The sequence below is a fragment of the Chiloscyllium plagiosum genome, chromosome 12 (genome assembly GCF_004010195.1).
Source record: "Chiloscyllium plagiosum isolate BGI_BamShark_2017 chromosome 12, ASM401019v2, whole genome shotgun sequence".
Taxonomy (NCBI): Eukaryota; Metazoa; Chordata; class Chondrichthyes; order Orectolobiformes; family Hemiscylliidae; genus Chiloscyllium; species Chiloscyllium plagiosum.
The window spans coordinates 49,778,857-49,804,193 of NC_057721.1; the positions used below are offsets into that span (position 1 = coordinate 49,778,857).

General features: G+C 39.5%; 1 protein-coding gene across 1 annotated transcript in view; it reads left to right on the forward strand.

Moving 5' to 3' along the window:
- Positions 1-16,865, forward strand: part of cd247 (CD247 molecule) — a 47,886-nt gene extending 31,021 nt beyond the window's left edge. Inside the window, exons 4-8 of the mRNA XM_043701015.1 lie at positions 5,342-5,431; positions 6,500-6,532; positions 9,490-9,546; positions 10,220-10,258; positions 14,347-16,865. Coding sequence (XP_043556950.1) covers positions 5,342-5,431; positions 6,500-6,532; positions 9,490-9,546; positions 10,220-10,258; positions 14,347-14,430 — 303 coding nt within the window. The 3' untranslated portion in view covers positions 14,431-16,865. The remainder of the gene's footprint in view (positions 1-5,341; positions 5,432-6,499; positions 6,533-9,489; positions 9,547-10,219; positions 10,259-14,346) is intronic.
- Positions 16,866-25,337: the final 8,472 nt, after the last annotated feature.

Here is a 25,337-nt window from a genome sequence, read left to right on the forward strand (position 1 = left end):
TCACCTTCATCCCCTCCCCCACTCACCTATTGTAGTCTATGCTACTTTCTCCCCACCCCCACCCTCCTCTCACTTATCTCTACACCCTTCAGGCTCTCTGCCTGTATTCCTGATGAATGGCTTTTGCCTGAAACGTCAATTTTACTGCTTCTCGGATGCTGCCTGAACTGCTGTGCTTTTCCAGCACCACTAATCCAGAATCTGGTTTCCAGCATCTGCAGTCATTGTTTTTACCTATTTGTCAGGTATAGACAGGATAGATCAAGTGAATCCTTAGAAGAGTATAAAGAAAGCAGGAGTATACTTAAGAGGGAAATCAGGAGGGCAAAAGGGGGACATGAGATAGCTTTGGCAAATAAAATTAAGGAGAATGCAAAGGGTTTTTACAAATACATTAAGGACAAAAGGGTAACGAGGGAGAGTATAGGGCCCCTCGAAGATCAGCAAGGCGGCTTTTGTGTGGAGTCACAGAAAATGGGGGAGATACTAAATGAGTATTTTGCATCAGTCTTTACTGTGGAAAAGGATACGGAAGATATAGACTGTAGGGAAATAGATGGTGACATCTTGCAAAATGTCCAGATTACAGAGGAGGAAGTGCTGGATGTCTTGAAATGGTTAAAAGTGGATAAATCCCCAGGACCTGATCAGGTGTACCCAAGAACTCTGTGGGAAGCTAGAGAAGTGATTGCTGGGCCTCTTGCTGAGATATTTGTATCATCGATAGTCACAGATGAGGTGCTGGAAGACTGGAGGTTGGCAAACGTGGTGCCACTGTTTAAGAAGGGTGGTAAAGACAAACCAGGGACTATAGACCAGTGAGCCTGACCTGGGTGGTGGGCAAGTTGGAGGGAATCCTGAGGGACAGGATGTACATGTATTTGGAAAGGCAAGGACTGATTTGGGATAGTCAACATGGCTTTGTGCGTGGGAAATCACGTCTCACAAACTTGATTGAGTTTTTTGAAGAAGTAACAAAGAAGATTGATGAGGGCAGAGCAGTAGATGTGATCTACATGGACTTCAGTAAAGCGTTCAACAAGGTTCCCCATGGGAGACTCATTAGCAAGGTTAGATCTCATGGAATACAGGGATAACTAGCCATTTGGATACAGAACTGGCTCAAAGGAAGAAGACAGGGTGGTGGTAGAGGGTTGTTTTTCAGATTGGAGGCCTGTGACCAGTGGAGTGCCACAAGGATCGGTGCTGGGCCCTCTACATTTTGTCATTTACATAAATGATTTGGATGCGAGCATAAGAGGTACAGTTAGTAATTTTGCAGACGACACCAAAATTGGAGGTGTAGTGGACAGCGAAGAGGTTTACCGCAGATTACAACAGAATCTGGACCAGATGGGCCAAGGGGTTGAGAAGTGACAGATGGAGTTTAATTCAGATAAATGCGAGGTACTGCATTTTGGGAAAGCAAATCTTAGCAAACCTTACTTAATGGTAAGGTCCTAGGGAGTGTTACTGACCAAAGAGACCTTGGAGTGCAGGTTCATAGCTCCTTGAAAATGGAGTCGCAGGTAGATAGGATAGTGAAGAAGGCGTTTGGTAAGCTTTCCTTTATTGGACAGTGTATTGAGTACAGGAGTTGGGAGGTCATGTTGCGGCTGTACAGGACATTGGTTAGGCCACTGTTGGAATACTGCATGCAATTCTGGTCTCCTTCCTATCGGAAAGATGTTGTGAAACTTGAAAGGGTTCAGAAAAGATTTACAAGGATGTTGCCAGGGTTGGAGGATCTGCCAGGGGGAGGCTGAACAGGCTGGGGCTGTTTTCCCTGGAGCATCAGAGACTGAGGGATGACCTTATAGAGGCGCATGGATAGGATAAATAGACAAACTCTTTTCCCTAGGGTCAGGGAATCCAGAACTAGAGGGCATAGGTTTAGGGTGAGAGGGGAAAGATATAAAAGAGACCTAAGGGGCAACTTTTTCACACAGAGGGTGGTACATGTATGGAATGAGCTGCCAGAGGATGTGGTGGAGGCTGGTACAATTGCAACATTTAAGAGGCATTTGGATGGGTATATGAATAGGAAGGGTTTGGAGGGATATAGTCTGGGTGCTGTCAGGTGGGACTAGATTAGGTTGGGATATCTGGTCGGCATGGACGGGTTGGACCGAAGGGTCAGTTTTCATGCTGTACATCTCTTTGACTCTATGACTTTATCTCAATTGTTCACATCAGTTTGTTGTAACCATATGGCTGTTTAATTAGTCAGCCCACAATGGTAACTATCATTCCAATGCATGTACTAAGAACTTCAACTATAGGGAGGTTGTCTAGCTGTTGATCCAAGGCAGCAGAATTAACTAAATGTTTTCAAAAGTGTGTGGTTGAGTCTGATCACTGATAGAGGTGCAATGTTATGTCCGAGAATTTGTTTTCTTGGAAACTGATGGCATATGTGAACGCAACACAGGAACGGCACCTTGAGCCTTGGCAACAGCTCCTGTGTCTGGGCAATGGGTGCAGCTCCATCCACATAGAGAAATTCTCAGATTGTCACATACTGCATATTTGACTTTGTTTTCAATCTTGATAGATTCAGGAAGTTTCCATCTCATAGGTTTGGATCAGGCAGTAGAACAGTGAGGGTAGAAAAATAGCAGGGACTACAACATAGCCCTAATTCATTCCATTCTTGATCACAAATCTGTCAGGAGGAAGAGCTAGATAAATGTTGCTGTTCAGGTTACCAGGGAAGGACCAGCAATTTTCTCTAATATCCAGTTGACCCCTGACCAATTCACGGTGAGATTGATAAAATCAAAATTAAGTGGTCTTTGTTGTTCTGTTTCTGCCTCTTGAAGCTGACCGAGGTGGTTAAGACTGCTATGGATCTACCTACTCTGGAAACATATTATGCATCAAGTATAATCTCATGGCAAATCATTACAGCTTTCTTAGCACAACGTTAGCCAATACTTTTCTGGTGATGCTGAGGAGTGAGATGCTGTGGTAGTTACTCGAATCTCTTCAATTGCCTTTGTTCTTGTGTAACCAAATGCTTGTGTCACACACATGGTGTGGGTACAGCTTTTTCTCCAGCAGCAGAGGAGGAGGAGATATAGCAGCAGAGAAGCTTTTCATATTTGAGCAGCTCAACTGGTAGGCCATCTTTTTCAGAAATGTCCTTTCTGCAATGGGGTCAGTAGCCTGTTTGACAGTCGCATCTAATCCCGCAAACTTCTCTGGGATAATTAGGGCTGGGCAATCAATACTGACCTATCCAGCAACACTGATATCCCATGGAAGAAGTTAAAAGGATGTAACTTGCTGACATCTGGATGGCTATGTTGGCTGCATGAGATTGAAATGTGCTTTCAGTACAGGAGACAGGTTGTAAGTCAGGTGAGCTGCATTTTTACTAGACCGGAATAACTTCTGCATGCTTGGTCTTAAAAACCCTGTGAGAATTTCTGACACTCGTCATCTGTTTTACATGGAATATTGAGGTGTGACAAGTCATTGTATTTGGACTTGCATAATTTCCTTGGTTGTACCTTGCCCCTGTTAGTGATGAGTGTGTGACCAGTATCACTCTGCACTGTCATAGATATGTAGTTGTGTGGAATGCTGGACAGATCTCACTGTCTGGTGTTTATCAGGTCAGCTTCATGCCAGTACCCAGAGCCTGTGCTGATCTTGGCCCTGGAAAAAAGTATTAGGAACTCACAGACCACACTGTGCACAACATTTTGATTGTTGCTGTCTATTTTTTTTTATTTTACCAATACCATGATGACTGACACATATTTGACAAAAAAAAATCCCCTGATCTAACTCCTGCATTAAAGTCCCCTAAGGGAAGTCACCTCTTTTCCATATCGCTGATGTTTTGAGCACTGGATACAAGGTTGCTCCATAAGTGCTCACGAATAGATAGAAGGTGATCAGGGGTCACAAAAGCATCTCAATCATCAAACTTTTTTTTGACATTGAAACCCACTCCATGTCCACAGGTGTTCAGTGGAACTTTTGTCATGCCAGTGGATAATTGAGGATATAATGTGCCTCACATATTATTGTTTTGTTGGCTAATCTAGTCTCTTTGAGAACATCAATTTCAATTTGTACTTACGTTGCTCATGGTAGATCAGTGCTGTCTTTTCAATTTTGTCTGTTGACTGAAAGTCCTCATTCCAAGGCACACATACGTGCAGCTCCAGTCATCATGCTAGAGGATCTACACATCTTATTTGAGGGGTTCCCATTTGCTATCTGCTTGTTGGAATATGATCTAACCCTCAAATAACCATTTGGGAAGGCAGATGTTTGTGGGTTAGTATCATATTGGCTGGTGTTTGACAAATAGAATGCCAATGCTATTATCAGAGACAATCTCCCATACATCAACCAGGCTGGGCTATAAATTACTATCTCAAGTGTTGTCGTTCAACACCATCCCACCTAGACAAAGTTAAGGATGAAGTGTCCTATTTGTTTTGGCTGCGGAGTCATGGCAGGATCTGGGCAGCATCTGCATCTCCCTCTTGGCCAAATGGATTAAATCCAGAGCAAGGGCAGAAGCTTTTTCTTCTTGAACCCATTCCATTGTAAGGAGGTGCGTGTTTGAATCAATCACTAGCTGTCTGTATGATTCCACTCCAGTGGTTCTGACTTTTCTGAGGCAGGTGCACAAGGCAGTGGCTACTATTGGTCCCATAGTTCAGACTTATCGAGGGACATCAGGGGTATCCACCTGCTGCAGGGACTTCACACCTAACTTCTGGGGACCAAGGTTCCTAAAAGATCCTTTGCAGGTCAACCTCAGGCCAAATGATGACTAGATGAAATGTAGGCACTTCGCAAACAGGCACTTTGCCGTTCTTGGTGATGCAGAGGCAATGTACTGACAAGACAGAACTTCCACAGTTGGTCTTCCCAGTAAGTTAGATAGTGTCAATGGATCAATCAATCAATTAATCAACACATAACAGCACACAGTGCAAATCTCTGACTTTCGGAGATCCCAATGATCATCTGAAAAGCAAGGATTGGAATAACTTCTAACGCCAGTCTTCTGACAAAAGCTTTTCTGCAGGAGATTTAAGTGATCTGGCGAATATTTTGACTATCAGGTTTGACACAACATTAGTATTAGAAGTCAACATCTTACAGTCTTGGGTCACTTTGAAAACATACCTTAAGATTTATTTAACTTTCTCAGCTGACTACTTCAGTCTTTTATTAATTTAAAATAATCAACAGAGTAACATGATACTAAGGATAATATTTGGATGGTTAACATGATGATCTGAACCTCTGAGAAAATAGATTATATTTGAGATATTTGTCAGAGTAATCAGAGCTTCTATTATTTTTGCAGCCCTTGCAGAAGAGAGATCAAGACCCATATTCCCAACTTGGCTTTAACAAAAGGAACCAGGACACAGAGGCTGGATTTGGAACAAAACATGTATTTTGCTTTTATTTATATTTTAACAAATAAGAATCAATTCCAAAGGCAGACAAAGGACTATTTTATAACAGGAAATTCAGAATGAATCTTCTAAATGTTGAGGTTGCAATTTCTGGGATGCTTAGGCTAAAATCTGCAATTGTTATTTACATAAGACTATGGCAGTACTGCAGACGTCTGGTGGTGCTGTTCCTTCCCCCGAACTTGAACCCCAGGCTGGAGTCCCACCCCAGGACTTGATGGCCACAAAGTGTTATAACATGATCAAACAGGTTGTGTATCTGTCTGAAAATCCTTCTCACTCAAGTTAACGGCAAGCAGTAAGAGCAAGAAACATTTCTGCCAGGTGATGGAAAGGAATTTAAGTACCTCTACCCATCACTGTCCATAGATCCAGACTACAACCTATGTTTCAAAATGAACTGTAACACCATCACCACCATAAACAGTACTAATTGGGAGACAGGAGAGCATGAGTGTACAACGTTCTGCAAGTGAAATTCCTACATTACATTGCACAGCTAGTTATTTAGTGAGTTGTAACGGTTCAATATTTTCAAAATAACTCAAGTGCATTATTTCCATGAACTTGCAAAATGTTATTGGAAAATATTTATTTTCGCTTTTTATGGCCGTATAGCGGTGTTTCTTTAAAGGGGCCCATGAGCTGAGAATGCGTGTGTATCTGGAACCCTCTTCTCATTCACAAGTGATTCAGTTTAAAAACAACAGTAGTAAATCTTTACATTTAAACAAAATAAAGGTTACTTTATTGCAAAACTGCTACTAAGTAGGATGGATAAAATAATTAACTTTACGTAAAACAAAGACTAGAAGCATGCAAGGATCAAAAGATACTTATGAAGTTGCAAGTAAGATACAACCTACAATCATATTCAACCAAAAATAGCAAATTGGGATTCTGATGCACACAATGAAATGTTTACCAGTTGAAACAAGTCCAGGAAGTTGAAAGCCTCATTTGATGCATGAAAAAGATTAACTTTTGTTTTAAAACAGGATGCTATTAAATTATCATCATTCATTGTTCTTTTTCTCTAACAGAGAGAAGGTGCTGCTTATAATGACACCTATTCCGTAAGTACTATACGGCTTTAAGAAATTAGCCATGATTATCCAATTAGCCAGAGGAAATGGGTGAGATCCTTAATGAGTACTTTACATCAGTATTCACTAAAGAGATGGAAGTGAGGAATGTTGAAGTTAGGAAAAGATGTGTTAATACTCTTGAGCAGGTCAACATAAGGAAGGAAGATGTGTTGGATGTCTTGAAATGCATTAAGGTAGGCAAATTCCCAGGGCAAGATTGGATCTATCCCTGGATACTGTGGGAGGCAAGGAAGGAAAGTTAACCTGGGCTTTAACAGATAGCTTTGCATCCTCTTTCAGCTCAGGCACAGTTGGAGGACTGGAGAATGGTTAATGTTCCTTTGTTTAAGAAGGAAAACAGAAATAATCCAGATAATTACAGGCCAGTGAGTCTGATGTCAGTGGTGGGAAAGCTGTTGGAGAAGGTACTGAGACAGGATTTATTCACATTTGGTAGTGAAAGGACTTGTTAATGATTGGCAGCAGGGGTTTATGTGGGGAAGATCATGTCTCACCAACATGGTTGAGTTTGTTTGGAGAAGGGAAAGGTAGTGGATGTTGTCTACACGGACTTAGTAAGGCATTTGCTAAGGCTAGTACAGAAGGTAGAGTCTCATGGGTTGCAGGTTGTGCTGGCTAGATGGATACAGTATTGGCTTGGGCATAGAAGACAGAGAGTAGCAGTGAAGGGAGCTTTCAGAATGGATATCAGTAACTAGTAGTGTTCCGCAGGGATCAGTGTTAGGACCTTTGTTGTTCATAATATATAAAGAACTGGAGAAAAATGTAGTGGGCTGATTAGTAAGTTTGCAGATGACACCAAAATTGGAGAAGTTGCAGATAGTGAGGAGGATTGTCAGAAGATACAGCAGGATTTGGATAGATTGCAGATTTGGATGGAGAAATAGCAGATGGAGTTTAGTCCCGACAAATGTGAGGTGATGCATTTTGTACGAGCAAATTCAGATGTGAATTATACAATAAATGGCAGAACCCTCAGAAGCATTGACATAGAGAGGGATCTAGGTATAAGGTCCAGAGATCCCTGGAAGTAGCAACACAAGTGGGTAAGGTGGTCCAGAAGGCTTGCCTTCATCAGCCAGGATATCGAATATAAAAGTTGACAAGTTATGATACAGTCGTATAAAACACATTTGGAATATTGCATGTAGTTCTGGTTCCAACACTACCAGAAGGATGTGGATGCTTTGGAGAGGGTGCAGAGAAGGTTTACCAGGATGTTGCCCGGTCTGGAAAGTTTTAGTTATGGGGAGAGGTTGGGAATCTCGGATTCTTTTCACTAGAAAGGTGTAAGGGGCAACCTGGTAAAGGTCTACAAAATTATGAGAGACACAGATAGGGTGGGTATTTCCCAGGGTGGAAGGGTCAACTACAAGAGGGCACAGGTTCAAGGTGAGAGGGGCAAGTTTAGGGAGAATTGCAGGGTAAATGTTTCAGCCAGAGAGTGGAGGGTATTAGAATACATTGCCAGTGGACATGATGGAAGCAGGCACATTAGCAATGTTTGAGGCGGATCTTGCTAGACACATGAACAGGAAATGAACAGAGGGATAGAAACCATGCAGGGGCAATAAGTAGTGAGCCTAAATGAGGATTAGGGATTGGCACAGGCTTGGTAAGCCAAGATTCCTGTGCTGTATTGTATCGTATATTGTGTAACTGTTCTACCGTTATTTTCTGTTCCCCCTGTTGAGGAATGATTATAACTTATATTTTTAAAACATAACTGTACTTCGCTGGCACAAAGTCTTCAGATACAACTGAATCATCTGCTACGGAATTTGATAGACTTCTAATGACCATGTGCTGCTGAATTGTAAATAATGAGAAACAGCAACATCTTCTATCCATGGATTGTATACACATGATCCCATGTAATGGCAGATATGTTTACAATTTGATTAAATGGAGTATGGTTTGACTTTGATATAAAAACTATTAACCACCATATAGGCCCCTGAGGTGAGTGCAGATATTGCACCTTGAAGAACTTACCCCAATGTCATTCTGATAATTATAGGGTAAGACAGAGGCCATGAGTAATGCATTTGTCCTACTGAATTTATTGTCAATGTTTTTCAGCCAACAATCAGTCAGATTGAGAGGTTGCTTAGCTCATGGATAGGAAGGCACGTGTGGGAAGCGTAGTAACATTGGGAGAGTGAAGAAGATTTATGGATTTGTAATGGGGAAAGATGATCTTAAGAGCTTATGGTTTGAGGAAATTGTGAGGAAAAGGTTATGGACGGGTTGAAGAGACCATGTGGCGTGGAGAGATCCAATGATGGTTGATGAGAGTACAGAGTGTGGGTGATTGTGGGGTGATTAGGTTGGGTTGCTTTCCACGATATACTCAAGTGCTGGAGAGATATTTATCTCTGGATCTGTTAATTCACTTGTCTCTTCAGCTGCAGGATTCTGGGAAATTCAACCAGCAGCTATTAAATGTATAATTGTTGAAATTGAAGTGTTGAATCTGATGAGTTGATCTGAATAAATGAACTTCTCATGCGAGGTTAATGCTGGTGTCCCAGACCCTTTGCCATTGAACTTGGATGTGGGTTGATTTGAGGCAGGATAGAATTGGGTAGATGTTTGAACATTTAACTAAAGCCTTCCATCCAACCTGCTCAAAAAAACCTCTTAATTCTATTGACACTTGTAGCAATATTCCTTATTAACTTTTAGTCAGTCAGTTATCTGCAGCATCTAGGAAGTGTCATGGACGAATGCAGCATAAACCAATGCTTGTGACTTGTGACCATATTAGAGGGAGGTGCTGAATAAAGTTCTGTGGAACAAAACCCAGCTTGCATCTCCTTTGCACATCCTTTAATAACTAAATAGAAAACCATAATGACTGGTGCATTCATTTGTAATTAAACAGCATTTCAACTGAAGATCAAAATTTATTTTGATTTCAGAAACTGAATCCTAAGAACAGAAGTGAGCCTTACGGTGAAATCAAACCAACTCAGCAGGTATGATATGAGCGTACTGATCCTATCCACAGATTACTGTAAATTCTGTAAATAATCATGTCCCGTTATAAATGTATACTTTTACTTGTGTTACACATAAAATACTCAATCGATTGTTCAGTACTGTAAAAGTTAGTGTAATCAGGTCTGATAGTGCATATCTTGCTTTGGGTATATGTTACAAACTGTGTCAGCTGAACAAAAGTGCTAGATTTGGAAGGAATGAATTATTTTAGTGTCAAAGGTGGCAGTTTTAATTTGTCTGGTAACTGAATAAAAATTGCAAATCTGAATGATCTACATCTCCAGTACAAATGCTACACAGATCATTGTCTCCTGTGCAGGTAGTGTTCAGGGTTTATACACATACATACCCCCTTATTACATGTATGTACAATCTGCAGAGTAATCCAAATTAGAAACACCCTGGAGTTACACTGTGGAATGCCAGCTCAATAAGATAATTATATTATCCAAAGACTTTGCCTGTCCCTCACTCTGACTATTTGGTATATGCTCACAGCATGCAATGTGTTGCTTACAGGGAAGGACTTGGAAAACCTATCGTTAAATGTGTTCGCATGAAATTTAGCACAGACAGTTAGCGAAGTACCTAAAAATATATGTATTAGGGATGAATGAATTAATCAACATATATGTTTTTCTTCCCCAGCCGAAGCGAAGAGGCAAGGGAGGGAATGACATTTACCAGGTAAGAAAGTAATGACTGGAGTTACTATTTTTTAAAGATGAGTTATGAGTGACGTAAACCAGTAAGCCTCCCTTCCATCTTCTATTATATATCGACTTGTCCTAACTTGTATCGTCCCGTTCACCCAGAATCCAGGTGCTTTCTGACTGATACATGCTCTAAGTTGAACTACACTTCAATCATAAAATTCTAATCCTCATTTCAAATTTCTCCTTAGCCTCGCAACTCCCAAGCTCTTTAACCTCATACAGCTTTACAATTTCCAGAAGCTTTTGTATCCCTGTCCTGCCTTTAATTACTGAGTCCCTAAATTTTGGAAACTCATAGACCTCTGCAAATTTGCTCTTTAAGAGCTCTTCAAACCAATATTTAGGTAATCTGAATAAACGGCCTGGATGTCTGAAGACCAGACAGTCGTTGGAGCAGTATAGATTGAAATTGTACTTCAAAATGATATGGAGTCTCTGATGCAATTAATTGTGGGAAATTGAAACTTTCGATGGACAATTCCCCTGCATCTGAAACCCTCTGAAAAAGCCCCTTAATATCAGAGACTTGAGGATTCTGACTCATTAAACTGAATGTTTCGCAAGGAAAGGTTAAAGGATTCAAATCCTACCCCTGAGTAACTATTAAACTGAGTCACTGTCTCACAACCCCCTGAGTTAGCCTAACAACAACCCCCCCCATCCCGTCCACCACCACCACTGCCAGGAATAACACTGACCCCTCCTGCCCTAACCAGTACTTTGAGCTATCCTAAGCACTTATCCACTTTCCTGGCATCCTACCAACCTGGCTTCCAGCTCTGATTAGAAATTCATGGCCAATAGCTCTTTAAATGATGTGCCAAATTCTAGTTGATAATGTTCCAGTGAAGTTCCTGAGAATATTTGACTATGTTAAAGGCAGTATACCACTCCAACGTTTTGCTGTTACAGACAGCACATACAATTCACATACACAAATTCTGGCAAATGTTTCCACTTTTGTAAAGGATGGGTCATCTAGAAGCCTTTAATGGAAATCTGTTTGGCTAGGCCATTTAGTCCCCAACAGTTCTTTCACTTTTTTGAGAAATATGGCCGTACTTTGGGTTAACTCTTTTCTTATTTTCCATGGTACTGTTGGCTAACAAAATTTTAAAACTAAGGTTGATAGATGTAACAATAAATTCAGCACCAACTGCCATTGCAGAAGAGTTTCAAATTTCTACCACCCTTTATATGTTGGAGCCAACTCCTAATTTCACCCCTGCGAAGTACAGCCCTAATCTCTAGATAATGTGCCCTTGAACTAGACATTCAACTAGCAGCTACCCGGTCGGTCCCTTCACATCTGGGAACCTTTTCTTTATTCTTTCACGGGATGTAGATGTCATTGGCAACACCATCAGTTCTTGTCCATCTTGATCTTAAAGAGAGGTGCTTGTTATTTCAGGGGTTAGTTGAGAATCAAACACATTACTGTGGGTCTGCAGTCACATGTAGGCCAGACCAGGTAAGGCTGACAGATGTACCTCCCTGAAAGACATTAGTGAACCAGATGGGGTTTTACAACAATTGAAAGTTTCATGGTCACCATTGCTGAGACTAGGTTTCAATCCCAGATAAATTAACTTAATTTAAATTCCAGCAGCTTCCATAGTGGGATTTGAACCCTTGACCACAGAATCTGGGCCCTTGGAGTTATGAGTTCAGTGACATTACCACTACCCCATCATCTAACCAAGCATGAGATTCGATCGGCTTCAATTGTAGCCACATTTCTATGAGGCATTTTATCAAATTGCTTCTGGAAGCAAAGTAACTAAAAATCTTAGAAATTCTCCTGTTTATTAATGTGGTCACCCCTTCATAACTTTTATTCAGATTCATCAGGCATCTCCTACTGTTTCAGTCCAGGCTGATTCTCTCTGGTCAGCTGAAAATTTCGAAGAGGTCAGATTTTAGACAACTGGTTTTTTACTGCCTCGTTTCTTAAGGACTGACACAATTTTCAATCTAAATTCACAGTTTCCAAATTGACTGAACTTTGGTAATGTTAGGACACCTGCAATTTTCACCTTTATTTGAAACTCTTTGATATAATCATCTGGTGCTGACATCTGTGACTTTTAAAGTGTCATTATAGTCTTCAATATTGCTATTTTACTTAGTTTTTAAATCACTGATTCAAACTTATCTTCCTTTAATATCTGTAGATTCAACTGTTTTTCCACTGTCAGTTCTGATGATACAAATAAATTATTCAGTTTGTTCACCATTTCACTGACAATATCACTGTTATCACTTTCCAAGGGATCCATATTGCTAGCAACCATTTTCTTTTTCCTGATGATTGAACATTTTTGTGTTGAACTTGGATATCCATTGCATTTTTTTCATACCCGCTTTCTGTAGCTGTATACATTTTGTCATCCTTTGCACCTTTCCGATTGACCAGGCTTTTGTTTTGCAGTTTTAAGTGCTTTTTCTTTTAGTTTTATGTTGTCTCTTACTGCTGTAGTTTTGTGTGTTTCCCCAAGCTTTAGTGCATCCTGTGGCATGTAGTCCTGGACTTTGGAATATGCCAGTCTGCAACACTCAGTCAGGGTCTACTTTTTCAGCTGGAAGACCAACAAGTTTCAGGCAGACAACGACTGTCTTTCATTGAGTTGATCGTCTTCCAGGCAAAGTCAGTGTTTGTCTCAGTGTGCGTCCCAAGAAACAGACTATACAGCACCGAGTCCTGATTCACAGAGCTGCTCAGGACAAACACTGCATCTTTCTCTAGACTTCCTTTGCTTAGGCACATTTCAGAAGGAGATGTGTGACAGTCTTTAGGCCCTGTAACCACTTCAAGGGCAGCATGCAGTGGCGCAGAGAGTCTGGGCATGCATAAAGGATCTCACCACCAGTCAAGTGATTTCTTGGTGCTTGTTGAAAAGTTCTGGCAAATGATTTTCACTGTCTGCTCAGGGAACCACATGACAGGATCCACCCTCTCCTTTTCCTGCTGGGTCTCAAGGACACTATGTGCTGACCACTTCCTGATGTACTTTTGGTCAAAAGTGCTTTTCCACCCGAGTACTGGTGTCAATGGTGAATAAAATGGAACTTGCCTTTCTCACATTACTCTTAGTGATCTGTTCACCTTCTTAACTTGTTTGTCCTTATGCCAATTTGTATGTGGATCAGGTAATAACTCAGAGTTTTCTGTTCTCAAAATCCTGTTCTTTAATTTAGTTCCCACTTTCTGGCATCCTTGACATTTGGTTAACATTTCAGGCATTCTGCCATCTTTAAATGTAACAAATACATCAATGTTGTTGGACAGGATTAGTTTCTATGATTCCTCACCCTCTGAAGGTGCCCTTCCCCCATTACACAGCATATTATTGTTATAGCAACTCTATTCAAAACCTGCACCTCTCCAAGAGATATGTCTGAAGTCTGGAGTAAACTGCCTAGATACTGCTTCCCTTCCTTATGCCAACTTGCAGTGCAGTCCAATAATTCATAAGCTAGAGATTCGAGATGGAGACATTTATCATAGGTGTGTTCACTTTTTAGTATTGCTATCCACAAAAGTCTACACATCATCGTCCAGCCACACAATCTGCTTAACCAATCCTTGGTCTGTTATTTATGTCCACTTTACAGTTTGTTACATCTGTTCATTAACACGTTTTAAGTCCTCAACTTGGTCAAAATCTTGAAATACTAGTCAGTGAACCAATACTTACAAAGGGAATAAAACAGCATCTTCTTGCCTGTTCATACCAAATTTCTGACTTATGCACTCTCTGCTGCATCACTGTTCAACAGTGATGCTCATGACAAAACTTTTAATCTGACCTTTTATAAAGAAAAATTAAAAATAGAAACAACTTAAAGCAATGTTCTGTAATCCTGTGCTTTGGCAGGTTGTTATATGCATAAGAATTATCTGCTGAAAAATTAGGTATCCTTGACCAACTTTCTCTACAAGTCTGGATTTCTTGAAAGGTGCCATGGTATTATCTCTGCAGAGCGAAGTGTATTTCGGGAAATAAATTCCTTTTGATATACCCAATGAGCTAAGAATCTCATGGAACTATTTTGCAGGGACTGAGTGCAGCTACGCAGGACACATATGACCATCTGCAAATGCAGCAATTACCAGCTGTGCCTCCACCTCCTCGTCGCTGAGATTCTATGATTGATGTTTGAACACCATGAATACCTTTAGGATTAACTCCACTTTACATGCACCAAAGATAATGCTGTTTTTGGAATTGTTCTTGAAAAATCCAGTTTTTTTTAAAAAAACATTTGCATCATTTAAAAATATCACCATAAAGGCAACACTCTGAGAGATGTTTCAAGGCCTGAAATTTTATTTTCCTCTATGGATCATTTATTTTGATTGAGGTTTTTCAGGTAATATGAAATAGATTAAGTCTACACACATCTTTGAAAGTTTTTTTGGTTGTATTTTTGCATAGGCTTACTGAATCTATGCAATACGAAAAAATAAAGGCAACATACATAACTAAATGGAAATAGGTATTTTAAATGATAAATGGTCTCTAACTGGACAAAATGTAAAGAGATAGTATCAAAATAGAATTAGGGTTTTCAATCCTTTTTCTGAAAAGTAATTAAAATTCAATCTGAACAGGCATATTTGCATTAGTTTTGTATTAAAACACCTACAGATAAGGAGTCGTGTAAATACCATTAGAAATGCAAAGTAACATGATCGTTTTAACTGTAAACATTTTGTTTTAGCTATCCACTGAATTCTTACACTTCAATGAGATTGTAGAAGTTGCGGTTATATTGTTTGAGATTAGGTTTTTAGATGTTACCTGGCAGTATCTAGTCTCACTTTTCTTGTTGAAACAAAGCGAAGTGCTTGGGTTGAGAAGCAAAACATAATTTACCCAGAGTCTTCTAAATGTTAACATTGTTAAATGCAAAATACATCACGATTATTTCTAAGCAAATGATTTCAGCACATATAGGTATTCATTTAGGGCTAAACTTTCTGATAAAGCTTTTAGTTTGGCTAGAAATTTAAAAGTTAATTTTAAATCCCTCCATTATTTCAATATTTAGACTTTGATCATAGCTTACAAAGTAAAAAAATATATACAACACGAACATACATTTTAATGAAAATATATTTATTCAAAATTAGATGATCAGGGATATTCCAAAATGAAGAAAAAGCAAAGTAATAATCATTTGAGATCACCCAAAGTTTTCACGGTTGTGTTCCTTTATACTGTATTAAGTTTTTCTGTTACTCATGGTCTTTGGCCAAGTTTTGTAGTTGCTGCCCATGTATTCAATACAGGAATGGCTACTTAGCTCGTGCGAGTGTCACTTTTTAAAAATGAGTTATCAAGATCCAAAATATACTGCCTGAAAAGGTTGCGAAAGCAGAGCCAATAATGACTTTCACAAATATTTACTTGAAAGGGAAAGACATCAGTGTTATTAAGAGGTGGTGAAGCAGGATTGCTCTTTCAAATAACTGCTACAGGGTATAATAGACTGGGGTTGTTTTCCTTGGAACTGGCAGAGTTAATAGAGATTTATTTCAGGTGTACAAAATGATGACCTCCCTAGATAGAGTGAAAAGAAAGACTTATTTTTCTCAGTAGAGAGGTCAATAATGAATAACATTGACTTAAAGTAATTGGCAAAAGCATTAAAGGATGGTTGAGGAGAATGCTTTTCACCCAAAGGGAAATTGGGAGTATGGAACCCACTGTAAGAAAGAGTAAACAATGTAGAAATCCTTATTGCACTTAAATAATTTTTCAATATGCACTTGAAGTTCCACAGATTACAGGTTAACAGATTAAGAGCTGGAAAGTGAGATTAGGCCAAATGGGTCTTTTTCTTCCTGTCAGGATCAACATGATGTGTGCCTAATGTGCTGTAAATTTCCTATGTTTCTTACAAGCATGCTTTGACTGAAGTCCTCCTTCTGTGCATTAAAATTCAATTATTATTGTGGTTACATTAACGATCAAAGCAAGTTACAAAGCTTCAGTTTCTGCGTGTGGGTAACATTTTCATAAGAACAAACTGACTCAACTACAGCTACTACTAATTACCTTGATGTCCATTAACCAACATTGTTTCATTTACTATCCTGGAAATAAGGTCCTGTTTGCCTAGTAAAGTAGCTTCCTTTATTGTCTAAAAATTACACCTAATTCACCATAATCTTAATTGTATTTTGAATGCACAGTCAAAAAAAAAGTTTGTTATAAAGTAATATATTCACGAACAAACTAAATACCACATTATTAGACTGTGCAATTAGTTTCTAGTTTTGAAATGAATGCACTACCTGAAGGTCTATAAAAGGAAATGAACAGATAATCTTCCTTCTCAAGAAATGTGACTCGCTGTTTGATTGTTACAATTTGAACAAATCCAGGAGGCAATTTTTGTTAACTTATTTTGAATGTGGGCCTAACTGATGAGTTTTCTTTTTGCTTTGTTTTATGGTTGTTTAAAGGAAATTTTAACCATTGTTCACTTTACAATTTCATGTATTTAAGATGTAATGTTGTCTGTAATGCCTGTCTATTTTTCTGTATTAAATAGTAGTTATCAAGGTTTATTTGTATATTAATAATCTTTTGATTCTTTAGCCCTAGGGCAGTTTAGTGGGAGAATCCTTCTTTGTGAAGCCCAGTGGCTTTTCCATCAGTAGACAAAACCACGCCAAAATTGATATAATTTTGAGAACAGTTAGAGTAATAAAAGGATGCTCGATAGTAAATTCATCATGAGCGAAGAAAGCATTACCGCAAGAGGATGTATTATAAATAGATGCATTTACACTGAATAGTTTAAATTCTGAAATAGACAAGATGCAAACAATATAAGCTTGACAGCTTTGAAAAGTCACGATTTCAGTTTGCATCTTAATCTTCTGTCAGAATGAGAAGGGAAACAGTTAGCTTGGTGTCATCAATAATCCCTCCTTGTGATGCACAAAAGCTGACTAGTTCATTTGTTCTGTTAGGTAATTGGACAAGCCAAATATCAGCTAACAGTATAAAATATAAATATGAAACAAGACAGACCACCAAGCCTTTAAGTGATAATAAATTAGAAATGAAGACCAGTGAAGAGGACATTTGGTTGGGCACATAGAGTCAAAGAAATGCACAGCATGGAAACATACCCTTCTGTCAAACTCGTCCATGCCGACCAGATATCCCAACCCAATCTAGTCCCACATGCCAGCACCCGGCCCATATCCCTCCAAACCCTTCCTATTCATATACCCATCCAAATGCCTCTTAAATGTTGCAATTGTACCAGCCTCCAGCCCCAGCCAGTTCAGCCTCTCCCTATAGCTCAAATCCTCCAACCCTGGCAACATCCTTGTAAATTGTTTCTGAACCCTTTCAAGTTTCACAACATCTTTCTGATAGGAAGGAGAGCAGAATTGCACACAATATTCCAACAGTGACCTAACCAATGTCCTGTACAGCCGCAACATGACCTCCCAACTTCTGTACTCAAGCAGCTTGTCCTTGAGACTCTTCCTGCCAGGCTGATGTTGTAACTGTAAAGCTGGAAACAATAAATCTTTTCATTAAGAGCTCCATGACAGACATACATATGAACCAAGAACAGAAATAGGCCATTCAGGCTCTTGAGAGTGCTCTTCCTTTCATTAAGCTTCCATCAACAAGCTTACAAGATGATCAGAGGAATAGGTAGGGTGAACAGTGAAAGCCTTTTTCCTTGGCTAGCACGCAGGGACATTGCTTTAAACTGAGGGGTGATAGATGTAGGACACATGTCAGAGGTAGGTTCTTTATTTAGAGAGTAGTAAGGACATGGAACAGTAGTAGACTTGCCAACTTTAAGTGGTCCTTGGATAAATATATGTATGATAATAGAATAGTGTAGATTAGATGGGCTTCAGATCGGTTTCACTGGTCGGCACAACGTCGAGGGCTAAAGGGCCTGTACTGCACTGTATTGTTCTATGTTCTATAAACTGGCTGCTCTGACTGTAATCTCATATCCACATTCCCATTGATCCCTGATAATCTTTCAACCCATTGCTTAACAAGAATCTATGAAAGTCTACATTAAAAGTATTCAAGGATTCTGCTTACACCACTTCTTCAGGAAGAAAGTTCCAGTCATGATACTCCAAAACTACTTCACTTAACCTCTGTTATAAATGGACAAGCCCAATTCTTAAAGTGGACCCTTCTTCATAATTTGCTAACAAGAGGAAACATCATCTCTGCATGTACTGTCAAAACCCTTAGGATTTTGTTTCAATAAAGTCATCCCTTACTCTTCAAAATTCTTGTGGATACAAGATCAGCTCGTCTAAACCTTCCTTACAACACAGCCTACCAATTCCAGTTTAGTCTGTTCATATTAGTTTAGTCAACCATTTCTGAATTGCCTCCGATGCATTTACATAATTCCTTTGATTAAGGTGACCAATACTGTGCACTGTACTCCAGTTGCATACTCAGTAGTGCCCCTTATAACTGAAGCGTTACCTCCTTAATCTGTATTCAAATAAGTTGGATTAGTTATAAGATTCCAATAATTACTTGTGTCTACAAACTAACCTTTTGTGATTCGTACATAAGGAGACTTAGTTCCCTCTGCATCCAGAGTTCTGTAATCCCTCACAATTTAGTTTATTTATTTGCGGCCAAAATGGACAATTTTATATTTCCAATATTATAATCAATTTGCCGCATCTTTCCCTTCCCAGTTAACCTACCTTAATGTTTTTGTCATCACTTTGTGTCTTCTTCACAAGTTACTTTCCTATCAGCAACCAATTGTGGGCGGTACGGTGGCACAGTGGTTAGCACTGCTGCCTCACAGCGCCAGAGACCCGGGTTCAATTCCCGCCTCAGGCGACTGACTGTGTGGAGTTTGCACGTTCTCCCCGTGTCTGTGTGGGTTTCCTCCGGGTGCTCTGGTTTCCTCCCACAGTCCAAAGATGTGCAGGGTCAGGTGAATTGGCCACACTAAATTGCCTGTAGTGTTAGGTAAGGGGTAAATGTAGGGGTATGCGTGGGTTTTGCTTCGGCGGGTCGGTGTGGACTTGTTGGGCCGAAGGGCCTGTTTCCACATTGTAATGTAATCTAATCTAATCACACCTTCATCTCTTCATTTAATTCATTTATATAAACTGTAAACAATTGAGGTCCCAGCACCAATCCCTGTGATGTTCCACTAGTAATATCTTGCCAGTATGAAAAAGACCAATTTACACCTATTCTCTGCTTCTTACTAATGAGCCAATTCTTACTTTGGAAGTTCTAGATCAATCCACATATAAGAAACTGCTCTGAAAATGCTGCTCACAATTTAATAGCTGTGACCAAAACAAAAACAATTTATTCTATCTCCCAATATTAAAGGTTGGGTCCTTTAAATAAATTCCAGGATCTACATCTCTATCATTGCCTAAACTAATAAGTCCTTCCTTGGTCATATTCTATCTACATATCAAATCTCACCTGTGTTCCAAGTTTTTTTAAAAATCTATTTCTTTATTTTTGTGATGTGTTACTTTCAGACAAATCACCTGCAATAATGGAGGAAAGGTAAGAACACATTTATAAAGGGAGTTACAAATGTAGCTAATTCATTGTGGAATGTTATTGTTATTTGCTGTTGTCATCGTCATTATTGTCAGCTCCTTGAAATGAGAATGAAGTTTGCCAGGCTTCGTGAATTATCCCCTCAGGGTAATGCATTAGGCCAATGCTGGAGCAATAGGTGATGTGCATATCCTTCCAGTCACTGAGGTGCCAGCGCTTGGATCAGCTTCCATGTTGTCTTATATTTACCTTAATGAGAACAAAGTGTATGTTTCTGATGGTAAGTCCATGATCATTTCAGAGGAGGCAGAAACTGTTAATATTTGATTTCCAGACTTCTTTCCTGAAGTTGTCTTTCCAGACAGGAATTGCATTAAATTCTAGCATTAAAATTTGCCAGTGGAATCTGTTTTGTTTTGGGGTGACTATCCATACAGAATGCAGATCCATATAAAAGAGGTCCTTGTCTTGTCAGTAGAATTGAGAGTGAAGCATAAGCAATGATGATTGTGACCCACTGGTTGCCATCAAGCTGAAGGCATAGAGTCATGAGCCATTCATTACATCCAATTGGCCATTATATTAGCAAACAAACATGCTTGATGACCTTTCATGCCCTTCCTCATTAAGAATCCACTTACTTCAAACATATTCAGACTGTTTCCAATGCTTTTTCAGGAAAAGAGCTTCAAAGACTCTCAAACCTCAGAAGATTCTCTTTACCAATATTATTTTTCAAAAATTATCAACTCCTTATTTTTAAGCAGTAGCACACAGTTGTAGATTCTCCTAAAAGTAGAAACATTCTTTCCACCCTGTCAAGACTTGTTACGACGCAAGACTTTGGATGTTTAGATTAAATTACCATACAAGCCTAGCCTGTTAAAACTTTCCATATAAGATAACCCACTTATTATGGGTATTAATCTCATAAATCCCCTCTGAATTGCCTCCAACACATTTACATCCTTCCTTTAATAAGTGATCAATACTGTACACAGTATTCCAGATATGGTGTCACAAATGCTGCATTTAAGCATAACCTCAGTGTTTTTGCATTCAATGCACCTTGTCACAAAAATTAACATTCTATTAGTGTTCTCAATTACTTGCTAAAACCTACATATTAACCTTTGGCAAATCCATGCATTAGGCCACCCAGACCCCTCCGCATATTAGAGCTCTGCAATCTCTCAATTTAGATTACATGCATCCTCTCTATTCTTCCTGCCAAAACGTCCTTTTTTTCTACATTACGCTCCTTTGCCAGATCTTTGCCCATTCATTTACTCTAACTTTTTATAGCCTCCTTATGTTCTTTTCACAATATAATTTCCCACCTATCTTTATGTCACCAACAAATTTAGAAGCACATTTTCAGTCCCTTCATCCAAGCGATTTATTTATATTGTAAGAATTTGAGGCCCCAGCTTGATCCCGGTGGCACACCACCCCTTTAATCTTACAACCCAGAAAATTACCTCGAATGCCTGATCTCTCACCAACTAATAGGAAACATTAGTTGTCTATGCCAATATGGCAAAGGTTATTTTCTGCAATAACCTTTGGCACTTTATCAAATGCCTTCTGGAAATGTCAGCAGAGCACATGCACTGGTTCCCTTTAGCCACAAGACATTACTTCCTTAGAGAACTCTTAATAGATTAACAAAACAATGTTCACTTTACCACATTACCATGACTTTTTCTAAGTTGCCTACTATAATGTCTTTCATAATAGTTTCTAACATCTTTCCTATGACATCTTCTAATCCAATTGGCCTCTAGTTTGTTACTATCTCTCTCCTTTGAAAAACATTTGCTATTTTCCATTCTAATGGAACCTTCCCTGAATCTACAGAATTCAGGAAAATTAAAATTATGGCATCAACTATCTCTCTTAATCACTTAATTTAAGTCCATTAGTAGTTGGGGCTTAATGGCCCACAACTCCAAGAATTTGCTGAGTATAGCTTCCCTCCTAATTGTAATTCCTCCCTCCCTTCCATTTCCTGTATCTGCAGCAGGTCCATGTCTGACTGCTCTTCTTCTCAGAGTGAAGTGATCATATTGGTGATTCAATTTTTGATTTTCCCTTCCAGAAAGTACACAAAGTGCACTTTCCTCCTCCCAGGAGTAAGTCTTTTTTTTTAATTCAGAGCAGCAATATTGAAGTTATTATCTCAGCGGCTCCTAAAATATTACGGTGGTTCTCCTTTCAGGGCATTCTAGGCTCAGACATTTATGCAATTTTTTTCACGTTTGTGCTTTCAACTACAAGGGTGGCAATCCCAATGGGTGCAGTTCCCAGTCGGGGCAAATTGAAATAGCCTACACCTACATTTGAGGCACCTTTTATAGCCCATTTCTCAAATGATGGTAGCTGAGTGGAGCTTACAAAAGACTGCTGAGTCATGAATGCTGGTGGGGAGCTACTTCTGCCAAACTTCCAACAGTTCAGTTACCAGTCAGTATCCACTGCATACATACAGATTTATAATACAGACTGTCAGGTTCAGACTTGCTTTCAATGGTATTTGTCTTACAGCTTTTTGGTGTCCCTGGTGGAGGACTGCACATCATCTCTTAACATGTGGTCATACATACAGTTTGTAGCCATTCAATCTTCGTGAGTTGACAATCTTTATTCAGCGGTGTGCCAATTAATATGCACACATGCATCATTCACCTCCCTGTTCCACTGTTGATGATATTAAAATGTGCATTTTAACTGAGATTTTCTATTCAAGATCTGCCCCCCACAGCTTTAGCTGGGTTTTGGTGGAAAGATAAGCTATGAACAGAACCACAACTGGCCTACTACCTGTGACATGAAGACCAGACCAGACTATTGTTGTAATGTAGTAGAGTACTGGTTAAACGTTTTTGATTAGCTAATTGCACAGCTTTGTCTATTGGACAGCATGAAACAAACATATCAAGATAGCCAACACATATTGCTTATGGCTATTTTCAGCAATTGCGAACCTAAAAGAAAATCTTCCGATGGTAGGAGAAGGATAAATCTGAGAGGACTCCAAGATATTTCCCATATGAAATATGCATCAGAAGTTATTACAATGTAATGTGAAAAGCAGTTTATTGCATGAAAGAGGTAGTTTTAATAAATGAGATCAGAATAAAAGATCCTGTCAAGGAATAGTGACTATAACATGACAAAATTTAGCATTCAATTTGAGGCAGAAGAATTTGGATTGAAAACAGCTGTCATAATTTAATTAAGGATAATTAAAAAGGAATGGGGACAGAGCTGGCTGAAGCTTATTTATTTGATTGATTATTGTCACATGTACCAAGATACAGTGAAAAGTGTTTTGCATGCTATCCAGGCAGATTGTACCATATAAAATGCATCAGGGGAGCAGAACAGAAAACAAAATACAGTGCTGTAGCTGAAGAGAAGGTGCAGAGGGAGAGATCAACATTAACATTTGAGAGCTCTGTCCAAAGGTCTGAAAGGAGTTTAGCAGCAAAGACTATCACTAAACAACAGCAGGCTTTGAAGAAAATAGTTCATTACTCACAGCAAAGACATTTCTCAGTAAGGAAGGAGAATTCCCAGAAAGGCAAGCCTTTGGTTAACATTACATACAAATTGAAAGAGAATCATACTATGTGGCAAATATTGTAAGTAAACAAGAGAATTGGGCAAGTTTTAAAAACCAATAAAAGATGACAAACGAGGGAGAAAATACGCTTTGAGGGTAAACTAGAAAGTAACATCAAAATGGATAGCAAGTGCTTGTTTAAATATATAAAATGAAAAAGAGAAGCCAAAATGAACATAGGCCCCATAGAGAGCGAGGTTAGGGAAATAATTATAGGGAACCAGGAAATGGCAGGGGCATTGAACAAGAAATTTATGAAGGGAGAGAGGTAGATGGCAAATTATAGGCCAGTTAGCCTGACCTTGGTCATTGGTAAAATTTTACAATCCATTATTAAGGATGAAATTGTGAAGTGCTTGGAGGTACGTGATAAAGTAAGGCTGAGTCAGCACAGCTTCACCATGGTGAGGTTATGTCTGACAAATCTGTTAGCATTCTTTGAGGAGATAGTGAGCAAGTTAGACAAAGGAGAGTCAGTAGCCATGATCTATTTGGATTTCCAGAAGGTCTTTGACAAGGTGCCACAGAGGAGGTTGCAAAGTAAGAGCTTCTGGTGCTAAGGGCAAGTAAATGGATGGAGGATTTGCTGACGGGCAAAGGCAGAGAATGGGGATAAAGTGGTCTTTTTCAATATGGCAGCCAGTGACTAGTGGAGTTTTGCATGTCTACAACTATTCATATTAAACAAATTAACAATCTGAATGAAGGAACTGAGGGCATCTTTGGTAAGTTTGCAGATAACACAAAGATAGTTGGAGGGACAGGCAGTGGGGAGACTGAAGAAAGACTTGGACAGGCAAGGAGAGTGGGCAAAGAGGTGGCAGGTGGAATATAATGTGGTAAAATAAGACAGGTTATGCACTTTGGTAGGGTGGGAAAAGGCTTCAGAAATCTGAAGCACAAAGGAACTTAGGTGTTCTAGTTCAGGATTACTCTTAATGTAGGTTCAGTTGGCAGTTAGGAAAGCAAATGTAATGTTAACATTCATTTCCAGAGAGCTAGAATATAAGAACAGGGATATATTGCTGAGGCTGTACTGGGGTTAGATCATACTGGATTTGGAGTATTGATAGTAATTTTGGGCCCAAAGGATGGATATGCTAGCGTTGGAGGGAGGGGGGGGGTTAAAAGAAGATGCATAGGATTATGGGGCAGCATGATGGCTCAATGGTTAGCACTGCTGCCTCACAGTGCCACAGACCCAGGTTCAGTTCCACCCTTGGGAAACGATATAGAGTTTGCATGTTCTGCCAATGTCTGTGTGGGTTTTTTTCCAGGTCCTCTGGTTTTCTCCCACAGTCCAAAGATGAGCTGGTTAGGTGGATTGGCCATGCTAAATTGCCCATAATGTTCAAGGATGTGCAGGCTAGGTAGGTTAGCAGGTAATTGCAGCATTACAGGGATGGAGTGTGTCTGGATTTGATGCTCTTCGGAGGCTTAATACAGACTTGATGGGCCAATGGCCTGCTTTCACTCTGTAATGATCCTATGATCCTGTGGAATGAAGGGCTTGACATATGAGGAGCAGTTGAGGACTCGGTGTCTGTAATCATTGGAATTTAGAAGGATAAGAGGGTAATCTGATTGAAATCTATAGAATACTTATAGGCCTGGATACAGTCGATGTCACGATGTTTCCACTAGTAAGACACTAGGTCCCAAGAGCACATCCATGGAGTGAGGGGATGACCTTTTAGAACTGAGTTGATGAGTAATTTGTTCAGCCAGAAGGTGGTGGATCTGTGTAACTCATTGCCACAGAAGACTGTAAAAGCCAACTGAGTCTCTTTAAGACAGAAATAGATAGGTTCTTGATTAGTAATGGGATTAAGGGCAATGGGGAGAAGGCAGGATAATGG